Source organism: Peromyscus leucopus, chromosome 10 (assembly GCF_004664715.2).
Source record: "Peromyscus leucopus breed LL Stock chromosome 10, UCI_PerLeu_2.1, whole genome shotgun sequence".
NCBI classification, from domain to species: Eukaryota; Metazoa; Chordata; class Mammalia; order Rodentia; family Cricetidae; genus Peromyscus; species Peromyscus leucopus.
This window is the reverse complement of record NC_051071.1, coordinates 52,558,954-52,578,144: the sequence shown is the minus strand read 5'-3', so window position 1 is coordinate 52,578,144 and position 19,191 is coordinate 52,558,954. Positions and strand designations below refer to the sequence as shown.

Here is a 19,191-nt window from a genome sequence, read left to right as displayed (position 1 = left end):
GAATCATCTCCCTAGACCTAGTGTGTGTCTTTGACTTAGGTTTTCTGTGACCACTTGCATGCATTTTTGGAGACAAGACATCTCCTGTGAAGATGACCTTGAATTTCTGATGGCCCCGAAGACTGCTGGCATTTCCAGGCATGTGCCGCCATGCCCTTCCTGCTTATGAGGTTCCGGAGATGAAAGCCTGCATGCTCGGCAAGTCCACTGGCTGCAGCTCCCTGTTTGCACATCATTGGGAAACAAGGGGTGAAGTTGGTCAGTCCCCAAGGACTAGGCCCATCCTTTGATGTGGCACCCTTGCCTGACTTCAAGGATGGCTACTAAAGAGGCAGACAGCCTTAGCAACAGGAAAGGCGAGGAAGCAGTTTTAAATGCCTCCATCAAAGCCTCTTTGAGGCTGATCCCCAGCATCTGACTCAGTGGCCTTGTTAAGTCTTGCCCAGCACAGTGCAGCTTCATAGTGTCTCTGAAGCAAATGTGAAGTGGAATCGGTTGCCTTGTTCAGCTTCGGTTGCATGTTGACAGTCTTGCTTCCTAACCAACTGTTTCCTTTCTACTAAAAGAGAAGAAGGTGTTTGTTTATTTGTTTGTTTTTTCCAGACAGGGTTTCTCTGTGCAGCTCTGGCTGTCCTGGAGCTCACTCTGTAGCCCAGGCTGACCTCAAATTCACAGAGATCCATCTGCCTCTGCCTCCCGAGTGCTGTGATTAAAGACATGTACTACCGCCATCTGGCAAAAAAAAAAAAAAGGTTATTTTAAGAGGCTGGAGAGATGGCTCAAAGGTTAAGAGCACTGGCTGTTCTTCCAAAGGTCCTGAGTTCAATTCCCAGCAATCATATGGTGGCTCTCAACCATCTGTAATGAGATCTGGTGCCCTCTTCTGGCCTGCAGGCATACATGCAGACAGAACACTACATAATAAATAAATCTTAAAAAAAAAGATTATTTTAAGATGGGAACTGTCAAGTGAAAATGGACTAGAACTGGAAATAGCTTGTTCACCTGCAGAAAGTTCTGTAGAACTGTGGAACTGCTAAGGAGTGTCCTGGCTTGAAAATACTCATTTTCTTCTGTAGAAGCTCATCGAGATGAGCATAACTTAAGACCCCAGTCCATCTGGCACATAAAAGTATAAACATTATCAAGAATTCCGTAGGCTTGAGAGATGGCTCAATGGTTAAGAGCACTGACTGCTCTTCCCGAGGACTGGGGTTCAACTCCCAGCACCCACACGGTGGCTCACAACCATCTATAGTGGGATGCTCTCTTGGGATATAAAGTTGATCTAGCACTCATACACAATAAAATGAATAAATCTTAAAAAAAAAAAAAGAATTCCATAAGTATTTTTTCAGTGAGTGCTGTGGCTTGAAGCAGTGAGGGTGGAGTTGACAGTGGTAGTGACTAGGATGGATTCTTTGGGAGGAGAGGCAGGTCAAATCCAATTTTGTTAAAAAATTTAAAGGCAGACTTGAAAAGAGCTGTGTTTACACTTGTGATGGATTGTCCAGATAGAAGCAAGTCTGTCTTTGCCCCTGCTAGTGCCAGGCTGGCCTCGAACTCACAGAGATCCGCCTGCCTCTGCCTCCTGAGTGCTAGGATTAAAGGCGTGCACTACCACTGCTCAGCTTTAATTTTATATATGTATATGTGTGTATCTGCATGAGTTTACATGTACCACATGCATGCAGTAGCCTATAGAGGCCAGAAGAGGCTACTGGATCCCCTGGAACTGGAATTTCAGACAGTTCTGAGCTGCCCAGTGTGGGTGTTTGGAATTGAACTCAGGTCCTCTAGAAGAGTCACAAGTGCCCCTAAGTACTGAGCCATTTCTCTGTATCCCAACCCTCTTTTTTCTAACTATGTAGCCTAGGCTAGCTTCAGACTTGTGTAGTTCAGGCTGGTTTTAAATTTCCTCAGCCCTCTAAATTCTGGGATTACAGGCATGTGCCACTGTACTCAGACAGTCTACTTTCTTGATAGTATAAAAGTTGCTTTAAATTTTAAATTTTTATTTCAGTAGCAAATAAAGTTTAGGAATTTAAGTAATTGAGTAAACTAGGCCATAGCATCAGAGGCAGGGCCTGTTAGAGCGCCCAAAGATACTTACTTTATAGAAAGTTGTGCTGGTTGCAGAAGGAGCCAGTAGCTTGTATAGGTTCATAATTCATATGATAAGATTGTGATTACTGTATAGTAGGAATAGTTTCCTAAGGCATACGCCATTAGTAACTGTGGACTAGGCATAGCGTAAGTAAGCACCGTGAATCCATGCAGTGTATGAACTTTTCGTAGCTAATGAGAAGCTCAGCAGTCCTCTTAACTGTGTTTTCTTTCTTCCTAGATTTCACTAGTTGAGTAAGATCAAGCGGGTAACCATGGCGGAAGGTGGATTTGACCCCTGTGAATGTGTTTGCTCTCACGAACATGCGATGAGAAGACTGATCAACCTGGTGAGATGGACAGAGCTGTCCTTGTCCGCACTGATCTGTGTTCTTCCGGGTGGTGAGATGAGTATTTGTCTCAGTTACGTTTCTGTTGCAGCCGTAGATCACGACCCCAGGCACCTGGGGGAGGAAAGGGTTTATTTCCACTTTCCCTCATGAAGGGAAGTCAGAGAAGGAACTCAAGGCAGGAAGCTGGAGGCAGTAAGTGAAGGAGAGGCCACGGAGGAGCGTTGCTTAATCACTGCTGCCCCCGACTTGCTTAGTCTCCTTTCCTAACAACCTAGAGTCATCAGCCCAGGGGTGGCACCTCCCACAGTGGCCTGAGCTCTGCCACATCAATCATTAATCAAGAAAATGCCCCACAGGCCTGCCCACAGGCTAATGTGATAGAGACATAGTCTCAGGTGAGGTTCCCTCTTCCCAGAGGACCCTCATTTTGTGTAGTAGACAAAAAGCTAACCAGCACAGAGGTTAATAGAGGATTTTCTCAAGATAGTCCCTAAAAAAATATTTGATACTACTATAAAACCATGGATCCTTTCTGGTATACACAGTTCAGTCCTTCTCCAACATAGATCATGACAGTAAGAGTCTGTGGAAGAGGGATAATGTGGTGAACACCATCATTAAAACATGGGAGTAATCTCAGTAGAAAACTAAATACGCTAATGAGAAGTAGGAAACAATCAAATATCAATACAGTAAACCATCTTGTTTACAAGGTAAATGAGCAAAACATATTCAAAACTAACAGAAGAAAATCAGCAAAATGACAGGGGCCGATACATTGTTTTCACCAGAAACCCTGACTACAAGTAGTCATAATTCTGTAAATAAAGCACAAAGATGGACCGGAGAGATGGCTCAGTGATTGAGTGTTTATTCTTCCAGAGGACCAAGGTTCATTTCCCAGATAATGAGGCAGTCACAATCACATGTAATTCTAGCTGCCAAGGTTCCAATACTCTTTTCTGGACTCTACAGGCACCTGCACTCACATGCACATACCTATACACAAACACACAGACCTGTATTTTAAAAATAAACCCACCATAGACTGCCTGATTGAAAGACAAGACTCAACAGAATGCTGCCTATAAGAAACTCAGCTACGCTAAGCGGTGGCGGCGCACGCCTTTAATCCCAGCACTCGGGAGGCAGAGGCAGGCGGATCTCTGTGAGTTCAAGGCCAGCCTGGGCTACAGAGTGAGTTCCAGGAAAGGTGCAAAGCTACACAGAGAAACCCTGTCTCGAAAAGCCAAAAAAAAAAAAAAAAAAAGAAAAGAAAAGGAAAAAAAAAGAAAGAAAGAAACTCAGCTAATAAGCCAGGCATGGTAGTACTAGCACGCCTTTAATCCCAGCACTCGGGAGGCAAAAGCAGATAGATCTCTGTGAGTCCAAGCCAGCCTGGTCTACAAAGCAAGTTCCAGGACAGCTAGGGCTGTTACACAGAGAAACCCTGTCTTGAAAAACAAACAACAACAACAACAACAACAAAAAACCCAAACAAACAAAAGAAAGAAACTCAGCTCACCTGTGAGTACATAAACAATAGAAAGGGAAAGAATGGTTTTCAAGCAAATGGGGTCCAAAAGCAAGCAGGAGTAGATTCAGTATAAACAAATTTAAAGGCAAAATATGTTACCCAAAGGATTTAACTGTGTATTGGTAATTGAACAGTTTGTCAGAATATAATGATGAATTTATATGCACCAGGTTGGAACAGCTAGTTTTATAAAGGCAAGCACTAGTAGAAAAAAGGGAGATTTCGGCCCCAGTGTAATAGTGGGAGGCTTCAATAACTTTGTAAAACTAGAAAAAAAATCCTACAGTTCCATCTGGGAGCATAAGAGACCCTAGGTGGCAAGGAAACTTGAGCATAACCAATATTGAAGGTGTAAATCCAGTTTCAAAACACACTACTGAGTCACTGTAACAGAAGCAGCCTAAGCAGACATGTAGACCAGGAAACACATTTGAACTCAGAAATCTCCCGTTGGCTGGTTATTAGGAGAGGTGATAAATATAGTGTATACTAAAGTGTATATTAAAGATAGCCAGAGAGGTGGCTCAGGACCACATAGCTGTTCACAACAAGTGTTACTCAAGTTCTAGGAGAGCCAACATAAGTTTATGGCCTCTGGACACTGCATGCACATGATATACACACACAGACAAGTAGGCATACACATACACAAATTAAAAATTAAGAACTCTTCTATAACTTCCTAGGGAAAACTGATTTCCACATGTAGAAGATTAAAATTAGACCTTTATATCACCACACACACACACACACACACACACACACACACACACACACACTCAGACACACTCAGACTTACACTTATTTTTTTGTTTTTGTTTTTGTTTTGTTTTTTAAGGCAGGGTTTCTCATTGTAGCTCTGGCGATCCTAGAACTCGCTCTGTAGACCAGGCTGGCCACAAACTCAGAAAGCCACCTGCCTTCCAAATGCTGGGATTAAAAGTATTAAAAAGCCAGGTGGTAGTGGCACACACTGGGAGTTCAAGACCAGCCTGGTCTACAGAGCTAGTTCCAGGAGAAGAAAAGTGATGGATTAAAACCACCACCCATCCTTTTTTTTTTTTTTTTTTTTTTTTTTTTTTTTTTCAGAAAGGATCTCATTGTATAGCCCTGGATGGTCTGGAACTCACTTTGTAGACCAGGTTGGCCTCAAAATCAAAGATCTGCCTTCCTCAGTCTCCTTAGTGCTAGGATTGGTTAGTGTGAAACCTTAAAAATATTGAAGACGACCGGAGGAATGATATGGGAAGCTGTGGGCTGGAGAAGCGGTTCCGTGGTTGAGAGCACTGGCTGCTCTTACACAGGATGTGGATTCAGTTCCCAGCACATCCTCTGTAACTTAGTGCTGAGGCTTTGACACCTTCTTCTGACCCCCTGGGCACCTGCAGGTGCACACATGGTGTACATACCTGCATGCAGCAAAACACTCATACACATAAAACTAAATAAATAAATACATTTTTTGTTGCTTTTTGAGCAGGGTTTCTCTGTGTAGCCTTGGCTGTCCTGGAACTTGCACTGTAGACCAGGCTCACTTCTGAATTCACAGAGATTCACCTTCCTCTGCCTCCTGAGTGTTGGGACTAAAGGCGTGTGCCACCGCCACCGCCACCGCCACTGCCACTGCCACCACCACCCGGCTAATAAAGACATTTTTTAAAAATTAAGTAAACATCCAGGTTGGGGATTTAGCTCAGTGGTAGAGTGCTTGCCTAGCAAGCGCAAGGCCCTGGGTTCGATCCTCAGCTCAAAATCAGCTCCAAAAAAAAAAAAAAAAAAAAAGCAGCAAACAGAAAAATTAAGTAAGCATCCATGAAATAGCGCAAGAAGATGTTTGTTTCCTGGATGACTTCTGAATTGGGCTGGAGAGATGGCTCAGTGGTGAAGAGCGCCTACCATCTAGAACACTTGAGTTTGGTTCCCAGCACACACACCAGAAGCTCACAACCACCTCTTACCAGCGGCAGGCGATCCCACTCTGTGTTCTGGCCTCCAAGTTCACCCACACACAGCATGCTCGAGTACAGACACACAAATAAATAAAACCTTTTTTCAAGAGGAAGGGGGTGGCTCAGCAGTGAAGAGCTCTGGTTCAATTCCAGAGGCCCTGGTTCAATTCCAGGTGTCCAGATGGCAGCTCACTTCAGCTCCAGGGGATCCAGTACAGGCATGTATGCACACAGTGAACATACATACACACAGACAGCTACATATACACATAAAGTCAGCTAATAAATCTAAGAAAATTAAAATCCCCAAGCAAAACTTGTAATTTCAGTGAACACAAAGACACGTCTGCTGAGGAACAGGACCCATTGTTTGTCTCTTTTCTTCTGTGGGATAAAAGAGATTGCTGTAGACCTTTGCCAGCAGGCTAAAATTAGAATTTCTTTCTAAGAAAAGGCACTGGGAAGGCTCCTCCTTGGATGCTAAGGACCAGGAGGGAAGCCAGGGTAATGCCAAACCTCTTTAGTGGCTGTAAAGTCGAAAGGAAAAGAAAGGCTGCCTGGCTCAGTGAAGTGGACTCTGATGCTCAGAGGGCAGCTTCCCTACTTGAGAGTCGAGTGGTCCTCCCTCTGCCTGTGTGCTTCGGTAGGGAAGGTGTTTGTATACCCCAGGTCTAACTGTTCACTAACCTAATGCTTCAGTAATACGAACCAAAAAAACTGCACCTCTAAACAAAAGGATCAGTGTACTCAGACACAGATATATTGGAAGACAGGATGAAATATTTTTATTAATTTTTACATTAGTCATTTAATATATGTCTTGGTATACTGCTGAAGGTCAGAGGACAACCTCAGGAGTCAGTTCTCTCCTACCACGTGGGTTCTGAGTATCAATCTCAGGTCATTTCCATTGGAGAGCGTTTTTTTTTTTTTTTGTTTTTCTTTATTTTTTTTTATTTTTTTTTATTTTTTATTTTGGTTTTTTTGAGACAGGGTTTCTCTTTGTAGCTTTGGAGTCTGTCCTGGAACTCACTCTATAGACCAGGCTGGCCTCGAACTCACAGAGATCCTCCTGGCTCTGCCTCCCAAGTGCTGGGATTAAAGGTGTGCGCCACCACCACTTGGCGAAGAGCGTTTTCAAATGCATTGTAATTGTAAGATTTGAAAGGGACATACATCTTGCAATCGATGTTTAGCTTTTTTATTTTGTTTTGTTGAGAGAAGGTTTCACATTGTAGTTTAGACTGGCCTGAAACTCCCTTTGTTAACTACAGGGCTCAGCCTCCTGAATGCTGGATTACAGGCCTGAGCTACTACACCCTATCACTTTCAGCTTTTCAACAATTTTTTGGCAATGCTAGGAATTGAATTCAGGGCCCCATGCCTTCTAGCTAAGTGCTCTACAACTGAGCCTTAGTACTTTGCTTTTAAACCTCCCCACTTCTCCCACTCTTTTTTTACAATTTATTTACTTTATGTACATGGTCTTTTAGTACCCTAGAACTGGAGTTACAGACAATTGTGATCTGCCATGTAGATCCTGGGAATTGAACCCAGGTCCTCTGGAAGAACAGGCAGTGCTCTTAACCACTGAGCTACCTCTCCAGCCCCCTCCCACTCTGTTTTAAACCAGGCAGCATGCTTTTGGATCTGTGATTTTGATGGCAACCTGGTCTACATGGACTTTCAATACATCCACAGCTATGTAGAGAGACCCTGTTGAAAACAAAACCAAACAACAAAAAAACAAAACAAACAAAACAAAAAACAGTTTCTCTGTGTAGCCCTGGCTGTCCTGGAACTCACTTTGTAGACTAGCTGGCCTGGTACTCAGAGATCCACCTGCCCCTACCTCCTGAGTGCTGGGACTAAAGGCATGCACCACTACTTTTGGGCTGGGATTTAGTTTTTAATTATGTATCTATGTGAGTTTGTGTTTCTGCACATGAGTACAGTTCCCACAGTTGCCGAAGAGGGTGTTGGATCCTCTGGAGCTTGTGGGAGCTCATTTCAGGTTCCTCGTGGCTTTACCCAGCAGGTCTGCATAGAGAGGATGATTAGGACCACAGGCCTGAGTGCAGGTGTCTGAGATGGTCTGCACTTGGCTGTGCTGGGGGAGGTCTTTTGCTTCACCCCTTGGCATTTCTATAAATACCCTAGGGCAGAGACCGTTCGGGCAGTTGAAATAGGTTCCAGGTCCTCTCGAGGCCATCCTATATTTTCTCTCTGTTCATTTCCACAATCTAAATCCTTCTATCTAATATTTCCTGCTGCTCTCACTCAAGAAAACTCTGGGGAACTGTGGGGTTGGTGGGTAGCGCCCCGCAGGAGCTGGAGTTAGCTGCTTGTGAGATGCCTGACATGGGAGCTGCTCTAGAAGAACAGGAAGTATTCTTAACCACTGAGGCATCTCTCCATCCCGATTTTCAACAGTTTTAATAAAGCTTTGTTACCTTTGATTTCTAAAATTGATGAGATTTTTTTCATAGCTTTTTTTTTTTTTTTTTTTTTTTTTGACACAGGGTTTCTCTGTGTAGTCCTGGGACTCACTCAGCAGATCAGGCTGGCCTCAAAGTCAGAGATCTGCCTGCTTCTGCCTCTGCCTCCCGAGTACTGGGACCAAAGGCATGTGCTGCCACCACCTAGCTGTTCTTAGCATAGTTTAAAAAGTTACCAATATAGACCCCTTGGGTGTCCCCCTTTCTTATGGGTACAGTAGTCAGATCCCTGGAGTACTGCCTTTTCATTGCCTGTGTAAGTTTTAGTATAAAGAACATAAACTTACTCGTTCATTGTCTCCCTTCAGGGCTGGATGTAAAGCAAACAACTGTCTATCTGTAATAGGCATATTTTAAATTGTGTGTTACAAACCTAAAGTGTTGAAGTTCAGAGCTGTTTGCAACTGCAATACAAAGAACGCCCAGATTGGGGTGCTCGTCATCTAATTATTGAGTTAATGTGAGTTTAACATCCATCTCCCATCCTCCCTCCCATAAGGGAGTGTGAGTATTGGATATTTGTAGTTGAGCTGCATTTTGGGAGGTGCATGAATGTTTCTGTCCTGTTTGGAAATGTTTAGAAACTTCTTGTGTGTGTTTTTTTAGAAACAATTTTTTTACTGGTGGCTGGAGATGGCTCGGTGAGTTAGGCAGTCACAGGGACCTGTGTTCAGATCCCAGGTACACACATAATAATCACGTGTCCTGGCGCATACCCATGGCCCACACCTGTGCTGCAGGGACAGAGGGGCCGACCCTGAGGCATCACTGTGGGCTAACCTAGTGGAGAAGAGTTCCAGCTTTAGTAAGAGGCTTGTCTCAAAATGGATTGGAGGACAGTAGAGAAAGACACCAGTGTCACCCTCTGTCCCCGGCTCTGCAGGCATCGGCAAGCCAACACAGCACCTCATACACACACTGATCCTCACAGGAGGTGCGACAGCAGCAGAGACTCTGCCCTTGCCCTTTCCTGGAGCAATCCTGTAGGCTCCACTTGGTAAATCCTTTTTTTTCTTTTTGTTTTGAGACAGGGTTTCACTATGTGGCCCTTGTTGATTGCTTTTGTTCTTTTTTGGGGGGAGTGGTGGCACTACCCAGCTCCCAAATAAATCGCACACAGAGGCTTATTCTATATTATTATTAATTATTTATTTAGGTTTTTCGGGACAGGGTTTCTCTGTGTGGTTTTGCTCTGCCTCCCAAGTGCTGGGATTAAAGGTGTACACTACTGCCACCCTGCTGAGGCTTATTCTTAATTATAAATGCCCGGCCTTAGCTTGGCTTGTTTCTAGCCATCTTTCCTTAAATTATTCCATCACCCTTTTGCCTCTGGGCCTTTTCTCTTTCTTCTGTAAATCTTACTCCATGGCTGGCTAGGTGGCTGGTCCCTGGCATCCTCCTCTCTCTCTCTCTCTCTCTCTCTCTCTCTCTCTCTCTCTCTCTCTCTCTCTCTCTCCATCTCTCCTCTCAGATTTCTCCTTCAATATATTCTTTCTGCCTGCCAGCCCGCCTATCCTTTGTCCTGCCTCGCTATTGTCCGGTCAGCTCTTTATTAGACCATCAGGTGTTTTAGACGGGCCCAGTAACACAGCTTCACAGAGTTAAACAGGTGCAGCACAAACAAAAGTAACACACCTTAGAGTAATACTCCCCAACAGGCCCTGGCAGGCCTGGCACTTGCTGTGTATGTAGAACAGGCTGGCCCCAGTGCTGGGCATAAAAGTGTAAGCCACCTGGCCTGTGAAATGTTTTCTAAAAAGAGGGAGATGGGAATAGATATACAGTAAATCCCTTTCAACTGAAATATGTCTTCATTGTATCACATATAGTTTTATTTACCACATAATGAAAAGAGGTCATCACCAAACCACAGTCTAATCATAAGTCAGCCTTTTAAGTTGTGGAGTGTTCTTTAGAAAAAGAAGGCAGAACTTTTAAACTCTTGAGAAATTGATTCGCTTCTTCACTGTGTGGTGCTAGGAACTCCATGCAGGGCTTCCTGCATGCTGAGCTAGCCCGGCCCGGAGTTCTGCCCTCTCTCGCCCTGCCGCCCCGGGCCCTGTTGGTGACTCCGCAGCTGACTCTGGTTTCTTCTCCTGCAGCTCCGGCAGTCGCAGTCCTACTGCACCGACACAGAGTGCCTCCGGGAGTGTAAGTACCACGGGAACAGGAGGGGGAGGCTGGGCGAGGGAGCGGAGGGCCTCAGAGTCAGCAGAACTCGCTGTGTAGACCAGGCTGGCCTGGAACTCAGAGATCCGCCTGCCTCCTGGGTGCTGGGATTAAAGGCGTACCCCACCATCACCTGGCATATTATTTTTACTTTTTAAAAACAGTTTCAAGGGGAGAGATGGCTTGGAGCTTAAGAGCACTGGTCCTGAGTTCAATTCTCAGCAATCACGTGGTGACTTAAACCATCTATATTGAGATCTGGTGCCCTCTTCTGGCATGCAGGCGTACATGCAGGCAGAGCACTGTATACAGAATAAATAAAAAATAAGTCTTTAAAGCGGGGAGAGGAGGGGACAGTTTCACATAGCCCAGACTGTCTTTGAACAACATCTGATTGTATGGCCTCCACCTTCTTTTTATTTATTTATTTTTATTTTTTTAAATTTTTTATTAAGATATTTTCTATTCATTTTACATACCAACCACAGATTCCCCTGTCCTTTCTCCTCCTGCCCCCCCCCAGCCTTCCCTCCCAACCCACCCCCCCATTCCCACCTCCTCCAAGGCAAGGTCTCCCATGGGGAGTCAGCAGAGCCTGGTACATTCAGTTGAGGCAGGTCCAAGCCCCTCCTCCCTTCACCAAGGCTGCAGAAAGAGTCTTACCATAGGCACTGGGCTCCAAGAAGCCGTCTCATGCACCAGGGACGGTCCCGAGGCCTCCACCTTCTAAGGTGCTAGGATTATAGGCATGGACCATCTTGCCTGGCCTTTAGTTTGTTTTATGGTAAGTGGCTCTCAGTTATATATTTGAGACCTAACATACTCAAAAATGCTTTGGCTGTTTCAAGGGGGGGCCCAGGCTCCTCAAGGGAGAGTCACTCAGGGCTCTTCTGTCTCTGGTGGTAGTGCATGCCTGAAATTCCACATGGAAGGCTACGGCAAGGAAACGGTGAATTCTAGGCTGCCCTGTGGTCCGTGGCAAGGCCCTGTGTGAAAAAACAGTGTATCTCTTCCTTTGTAGCTTCTTCTGCTGAAAACATAAGTTTGTGGAAGACAATAGGACTAAATGGGGTTCCAGAGTTCCCAGGGTGGGAAAGTGTGGAGGTAAAGTGTGGGAGGGAATTTGTAAAGGAAGTTTACAGATTCTACTGTAGGTCTCCATCTTTAGTGAAGACTTTATATTTCATCATTAGCCCGTGAATATGGTTTGGGTTTTTAAGTTATAAGTTTTGACTTGTTTGCACCGTTGCTAAAGGCACCCAGTGGTTTTTGTCTTTGATAGCTCTCTGCCGCTTTGTATTATTTCTTTTATCGAAACTTAACTTTTGGCATTTTTATTTAATCGGGTTTTTTTCAGACAGGTCTCACTGTATAGGTTTGGCTAGCCTGGAGCCCATTATATAAACATAAACCCGGCTGGCCTTTAGCTCATAGAGATCCGCCTGCCTCTGCCTCTGCCTCCCAAGTGCTGGGATTAAAGGTGTGCATCAGTATACACAGCTGTATTTATTTCTTTGTGGTGTGTGTTCCTGTGTGCAGGAGTACCTGTGTGCTGGTGTACATTCCATGTGTGTGCACATGTACGTGGAGGCCAGATGTCATTCTTCATGAGTCTTCCACCTTGTTTTTGATAGAGTCTCTCAGTGGGATCTAGGGCTCACCCATTAGGTTAGACTGCCTGGCTGGCCGGTGAGCCCCAGGGCAGGATTCCTCTATCTCCTTTTTCCGGCACTAGGATTACGAGTGTACCACCCTGCCCACCCTTTTCACATGGGTTCTGATGATTGAACTCAGGGCCCCATGCTTGGCCAACACTTCATTGGTGGAGCTATCTACCCAGCACAACCCTTGACATGACTTCTGTCTTCTGTTTCCACATGAAGTTGCTCTTTTCCACTCTGAACCTGTGCTTGTTCAGTCTTACAGTTCTGACTTTCCAGTTCCTGTCTTCCTTATCCGCTCTGGCCTCCTTAGCTCATTCTGGAGCTGTTCCCTCGCCACACCCTTGATGATGTTCTCCAGGCGTGTGTGTGTGTGTGACTCATGTGTTGGTGACCGTCTTCCGGACATGTCCACTGTGATGTCGCACTGGCTTCTCAAAACCATCTTCAGAGTGGAGCTCCTAGTGCTATCTGCCACAGCTGCTTTTCCTCCTGTCTGTCCCATAAGTTGTGGTAGCTCTGTCCTGAAGTTACCCTCGACTCTTCTTGGCTCTCAGGGGTCTAGCCCTTATCATACCTGCAGGACGTAACCAGAACTGTACTCAATACCACCCCAATGCCTCCTCCCTCTTCCATAAGGTTATTATAATAGGTTCCTTTTGTTTGTTTGTTTAAGACAGGGTCTTACCATGTAGCCTTGGCTGGTCTGGAACTCGATATGTAGAACAGGCTGGCCTAGAATTCAGAGATCTGTCTGCCTCAGCCTCCCAAGTGTTGGGATCAAAGGCTTGGGTTGCCATACCCAGTCTTATAATATGTTCTCAACTATCTCCCTGTTTCTCTGTACAACAGAGTGGCCTGTCCAAATAAGATTTATTCATGTATTTTTTATAAAGATTTATTCATATATACAGTGTTCTGCCTGCATGTATGCCGGCACCCTAGAAGAGGACACCAGATCTCATTACAGATGGTTGTGAGCCACCATGTGGTTGCTGGGAATTGAACTCAGGACCTCTGAGCCATCTCTCCAGTACCCTCACCTAAAACTTTTTTTTTGTTTGTTTGTTTTTTTGAAACATGGTTTCTCTGTGTAGCTTTGGAGCCTTTCCTGGAACTCACTCTGTAGCCCAGGCTGGCCTTGAACTAACAGAGATCCCCCTGCCTCTGCCTCACAAGTGCTGGGATTAAAGGCGGGGGCCACCACTGCTGGGCCTGTTGTTTTTTAAAACCCTTTTAAGTTTTGTCCTTTGTCTAGTGACTATGTATCTAGTGACTGTGTTCCATGTCTATTAAGTCTGTATCTAGTGACTGTGTTTTACTTAGGCATTTTGGGGGGGCGGGGATTAAGGGAGGGCACCACAGCCGCCCAACCCTGCTTAGGCATCTTATGTCAACCTCCATTCTGAGTTCCTTGAAGGCAAAGAGACTTTGGGCAGATCCCTTCTATCTTCTCGATTCCTAGCGGGAAGACAGGAACCTCCCTCTCTCCCTGTTTCTCTTGGCATCTTGGTCCTCCAGCCCCTGCATTTTGTAGTTACCTTTTAGCATAGTTTTCTCATTACAGAAGACAGGCATCTACAGAACATTTCTAGGCTTTTCAGAAAACCACCTTTAAAGACAGTTGGGAGGTCTGTCTGAACGTGAAAAACATTGTTAGGGCTTTGTAGAATCTTTTTTTTTGGTTTTTCGAGACAGGGTTTCTATGTAACAGCCCTGGCTGTCCTGGAACTCACAGAGATCCCCACCTGCCCCTGTCTCCTAAGTGCTGGAATTAAAAGGCGGGCGGGGACCACCGCCTGGCATAGAATCTTTTTAAAGGACTACTTCTTTCTTAGGGTGTTTTGGATCAAACCCGAGTCCTTATGCATGCTAGGCAAGCGCTCCACCACTGAACCTCGTCTTAGCCCCTACAGGGTCTCGCTGTGGGCGGAGGCTGGCTTCAGACTCATTGCCTAGCCCAGGCTGGCCTTGAACCTTAGGGTCCTCTGCCTCCCCGCTGTGCCTGGCCTCCTCAAATCCTCTTCAGTCTGTATATCTGATGACTCAGCACTGCCCCTTCCTTCCGCCCCCACCCGCTGCTTCTGCTTTCATTATGGCCATTCACCTGCTGTTTCACCTCTGGTCGGCAGGGTCCTGCTGTGTCTCACTTGCCAGATTTGCTGCCTAGAACAGCACCAGGATTACTTTTCAAAGTTCGGCAAACCAGGAGTGGTGGCTCAGGCCTGCAGGCCTAGCATTGGGAGACAGGGACAAGGAGAATCAGGAGTTCAAAGCAGCCCTGGCTACATAGCGTATTTGAGGCCAGCCTGGGCACATGAGATCTCAAACCAAACAAGACAAGGACCAGTGAGATGGCTCAGCAGTTAGAGCTGCCTGTCTCCAAGCATGGTGGTCTGAGTTCAGTTCCCTGGGACTCCCCACCCCCACCCCCACCCCACACACTGTGGAAGAAGAGAACTAATGTCCTCAGGTTATCCTCAGACTTCAGCACCTGTGCTGTGGCTCACGTGCTTACACACATGCATGCACAAAATAAGTAAATAAAATAATGTAGCGTTTAAAGCAGAGAAACCAGACTGAATTGCGATCTTCCCTGTGTTAAAAGCTTCGGTGTGGGGCTGGAGAGACGGCTTGGCAGTTAGGAGAGCTTCCTGCCCTGCAGAGGACCCGAGTCCAGCTCCCAGTTTCTGTGTCAGGCAGCTCACAGCCTTCAGTCCAGCGCCAGGGCATCCAGTGCTCTCTTGTGACACCCACACAGACGCACGTGCACACAAAGACACACGCACGCACGCACGCGCGCACACACACACACACACACACACACACGCGCGCACACAACTTCAAAACATTTTTAAAGCATTGCTTGTCACATACCTCTCCATGACCTCCGCAGGCAGTTCTATTAATTTTTCTTTTCTTTTTGAGGCAGAGTTTCTCTGTGTAGCCCTGGTTGTCCTGGAACTCGCTTGTGCTGTAGATCAAGCTGGCCTCTGTCTCCCAAGTGCTGGGATTAAAGGCATGCGTCACCACCATTTCCAGCTTTATATTCTTACATTTAAAAAGACAAAAAATTGAGGGTGGTGATGGCGCATGCCTTTAATCCCAGCACTTAGGGGACAGAAGCAGGCAGATCTGTGAGAGTTCAAGGCCAGCCTTGTATACAGAGTGAGTTGTTCCAGGACTGCCAGGGAGACCCAAGGGCACTCACACAGCAGACTCACCTCCAGCAGTCCACAAGTGCGCCTGTGGTCCTGACGTTAGAGGAAATGAACTTGGAAGCTGATAGCTGACTCCCACAAATTACCTTCTTACCTCCCCAGAAGGTCCCAAGGCATATGTCCCTTGTACTTCCCCATAAATAAATATTGGTCTGGGGATATAGTTCAGTTGGTAGAGGGCTTGCCTAATTTTCTGGAAGCCATGGGTTTGATCACCAGCACTCACCAAAAAGAAAAAGAAAGAAAAAAAGTGGGGGGTGATCTATCAAGCCTTGAAAGTGAGGAACATTGCATCTATTTAGACTTTCAAGTAGAGGGATTTGCTGCCTACTCCCGCCCAGCCCTTGTTCTTCCTCCCCCACCCCCTGCCCCCCACCCTAATCCAGTTAGTCATTAAGGGATGTGTTTCTTTGTCCTGCCGACATTTGTATTTGACTTTGATGCTTCATTGGCTTATCCTGCTCCAGGAGTATGTCTCCCAGAAGCTACATGTTACTGAATTCCGATTAACCCTATTGCTATTTTCTGTGGCCCGCCCATTCCAGTGCTCACTGCTACCCTGTGAGCTGATGGCGATGTTTACCTTCCACACATAAAGAAACCAAGTCACCAGGATCGAATAGCTGGAAGATGGCGGTCACATAGCCACGAGATGGCTTATTAGAAAGTTAATGACCTGGGCGACGACGACGGGAGCCGAGTGGTTGCTCGGCATGCATGTCCAAGGCCCTGGGTTTGATCCCCAGCCCGGGAAGGCAGCAGCAACAATTTGATCCACCTAATTAGGAAAGCTGGGAAGCCATTCTTTCAGTTGAGAAATGCCGTGATACTTTGGAGAAGGCCAGCAGGGGCAGCAGGACAGTGCAGAGGGAATGGGATTGTTATAGGAGAGGGAGGTGGAGAGTGAATGGGAGGTTGGTTTGAGTATGAGCTGGACAGGGTGGAGGGTATGGGGTGCTGTGGAAGGGCTGAGTTTGCAATGCCCTGCCAGAGAAGCCTTGAATTATTATTATTACATCAGATTCATTTGGAGAGGTTTAAAAAATATTAGACCACACCCGTCTGCTGCTCTTGAATCAGATGGTCTGACGCAGGGCCTCAGAATCTGTGATGTGGGTCATAGGCCTTATTGATGTACAGCCAGGCGAGGGAAACATTGGCTCAAGAATCTGGAGTAACTAGAAAAGCTGATGTTGGAAGAAGTGGGGATGACTTAAGTAGAACCAAATCACACCAGCAAAGGTCAGGCCAGTGTGCTCAGAGTTGGCAGATCGGCAGTGGCTGCTCCCTGGACTGGGCAGCAGAGAGGCTCCTGTTACTAGTGTTTTTAGGATGACACTCTAGTCTTGGGCGTTAGGAAAAGGAAAATCAAGAATATACCCTGGAGACCTGATGATAATGGATGATGGATAGACCCTCTGTAAGGTGAAACAGGACCCAACAAAGTTCAAGTAAGAGGTCTCAGCTGATAAAGGCACTTACCACCAAGGCTTATGTCCTGAGTTCAATCTCCGGGACTCACATGGTGGAAAGAAAGAACCAGATGCTGAAAGTTACCCTCTGACCTTCACATGCCTGCCCCCTACACAAATCAAAGGAGAAACTTTAATTTTGGTTTTTTTTTTTTTTTTTTTTTTCGAGACAGGGTTTCTGTGTGTAGCTTTGCGCCTTTCCTGGAGCTCACTTGGTAGCCCAGGCTGGCCTCGAACTCACAGAGATCCACCTGGCTCTGCCTCCCGAGTGCTGGGATTAAAGGCGTGCGCCACCACCGCCCGGCTGTAATTTTGTTTTTTGAAACAGGGTTTCTCTGTGTATCCCTGGAATTCATTCTGTAGACCAGGCTGGCCTTGAACTCACAGGGATCCACCTGCCTCTGCCTCCCAAGTGCTGGGATTAAAGGCATGCGCCACCATTGCCCACTTCCACACCACCCCTCCAGCTAACGAAATAAAAATTTAAAACTCGACAAATTTAGAATAACAGAAGGGAACAAGAGAAGAATGATCTGGGGGACTGGGTGTGGTGTGCTGTTTGTCTAGCATGGGCAAGGTCCTGGGTTCGATACCCAGCATCCAGAACCCAGGAAGAGAAACAGTGCTGATAAGGTGTGCAGGTTGGTGACTCCCCCACCACCCACTGAGTTAGCAGTTCCCAGAAAGTGACAAGGGATAGAACAGAAGCTGCATTCCCATCTGCCTCCTCTCGTACCAGCAGAGTACTTAGAAGACTTTTGGTTGCTAGCACTCTGGCCTCAGTACTGGCATGGAAGTGAGCCCTGGGCCTGCGGAAGCTGCTACAGTACGTCAGCCTCGTTTCTGCAGCCTGTCTGGACAGCTTTGATTTTTCCTGATGCAGAAAAGCCAAAACTAGCTGTCATGTTGATGGGCCATTTTTGCAATCTGCTGTTTTTATCTTTAAATCTGATCTGTAATTTTAATTTATGAAAATTGAGCATTTTTAAAAGATTTTTTTGTTTTTGTCTTTGTTTTTTGGGACTCACTATAGTCTTCGCTGCCCTGGAACTCTGTAGACCAGGCTGGCCTCAGACTCAAACCTGCTGTCTCCATCCCGAGTGCTGGGACTAAAGGCTGTGCCGCCACACCTGCCGTTGCCATTCTTTACCTTGTTTTGAGTTACTTATTGTGTACTTTGCCCGCGTGCATGTCTGTGGGGGTCAGAAGAGGTTGTTGGAGCTCCTGGAACTGGAGTCACAGATGGTCCTAGGTGCTCTGCAGGGGAAGCAAGTGCTCATAGCCCATGAGCCATGTCTCCGCCCTCTCCACCAGGCAGTCCTTTTTTTGAAATGGGTTTTTCTGTATTCCCTGGCTATCCTGGAACTCACTCTGTAGACCAGGCTGACCTCGAACTCACAGATCCACCTGTCTTGCCTCCCGAGTGCTGGCATGTGCCAGCATTGCCACCCGACTTCATTAGGTATTCTTTTATTTTATTTTATTTTTAAAAAATTTTATTTATTTATTTTATGTGCATTGGTGTTTTGCCATCAGTGTTGGATCCCCTGGAACTGGAGTTACAGACAATTGGGAGCTGCCATGTGGGTGCTGGGAATTGAACCTGGGTCCTCTAGAAGAGCAGTCAGTGCTCTTAACCGATGAGCCGTCTCTCCAGCCCCTTTTTTGGGTAATCTTAATCTGTCTTCTTTAGATCTCAGCAAATCTATGGATTTGTGGTTTTCCGAGTCCATGAGCCTTCTGCAGTCAGTGCACAACTGTTGGATGTGTGTAGCCCGTGGAGCGTCACAGGGCTAAGTGTCTGTTAACACAAATGATGAAGTTAATACATTTGGCTGGGCAGGTGCCTTGGTGGTTAAGGGCATACAGGGCTCACTCTTGCAGAGGACCAGGGTTCTGTTCACAGCATCCATGTCAGAGCTCACAATCTGCCTATTGCTCCAGCTCTGGGGACCCAACTCGTCTGGCCTCCATGGGCACCTGTGGACACATGCTCATCTCCACACAGAGACATACATACACAAAATAAAAGATAAATACAACTGTTAAAGAACTAAAAGACTAGTCAAAGTCTTTACTCTAATTCGGTTTGTGACTGACGTGAGTTACACCCTGTAGATCTTCTCACCTGGAGGAAGGGAAATTGAAACACACCAGTTTGCAGCTGTACTCGGAACTGTTAGTGGTTTCTTTGTGCGGTGTTTAAACAGGAGAATCCGTTTTAC

The 19,191-nt window shown here is 46.1% G+C and overlaps 1 protein-coding gene across 4 annotated transcripts in view; it reads left to right on the top strand.

Annotated features, from left to right (window-relative positions):
- Smim14 (small integral membrane protein 14) overlaps window positions 1-19,191 on the top strand; it is a 53,042-nt gene that overhangs the window by 26,167 nt on the left and 7,684 nt on the right. For 3 of the 4 annotated variants that reach the window (XM_028882239.2, XM_037209047.1, XM_037209046.1), the window contains exons 2-3: window positions 2,348-2,456; window positions 10,546-10,594. In XM_028882239.2, coding sequence (XP_028738072.1) covers window positions 2,382-2,456; window positions 10,546-10,594 — 124 coding nt within the window. In that variant the 5' untranslated portion in view covers window positions 2,348-2,381. Of the gene's footprint in view, window positions 1-39; window positions 199-2,347; window positions 2,457-10,545; window positions 10,595-19,191 lie in introns of all 4 variants that reach the window. The other variant, XM_037209048.1, reaches the window with a different exon arrangement.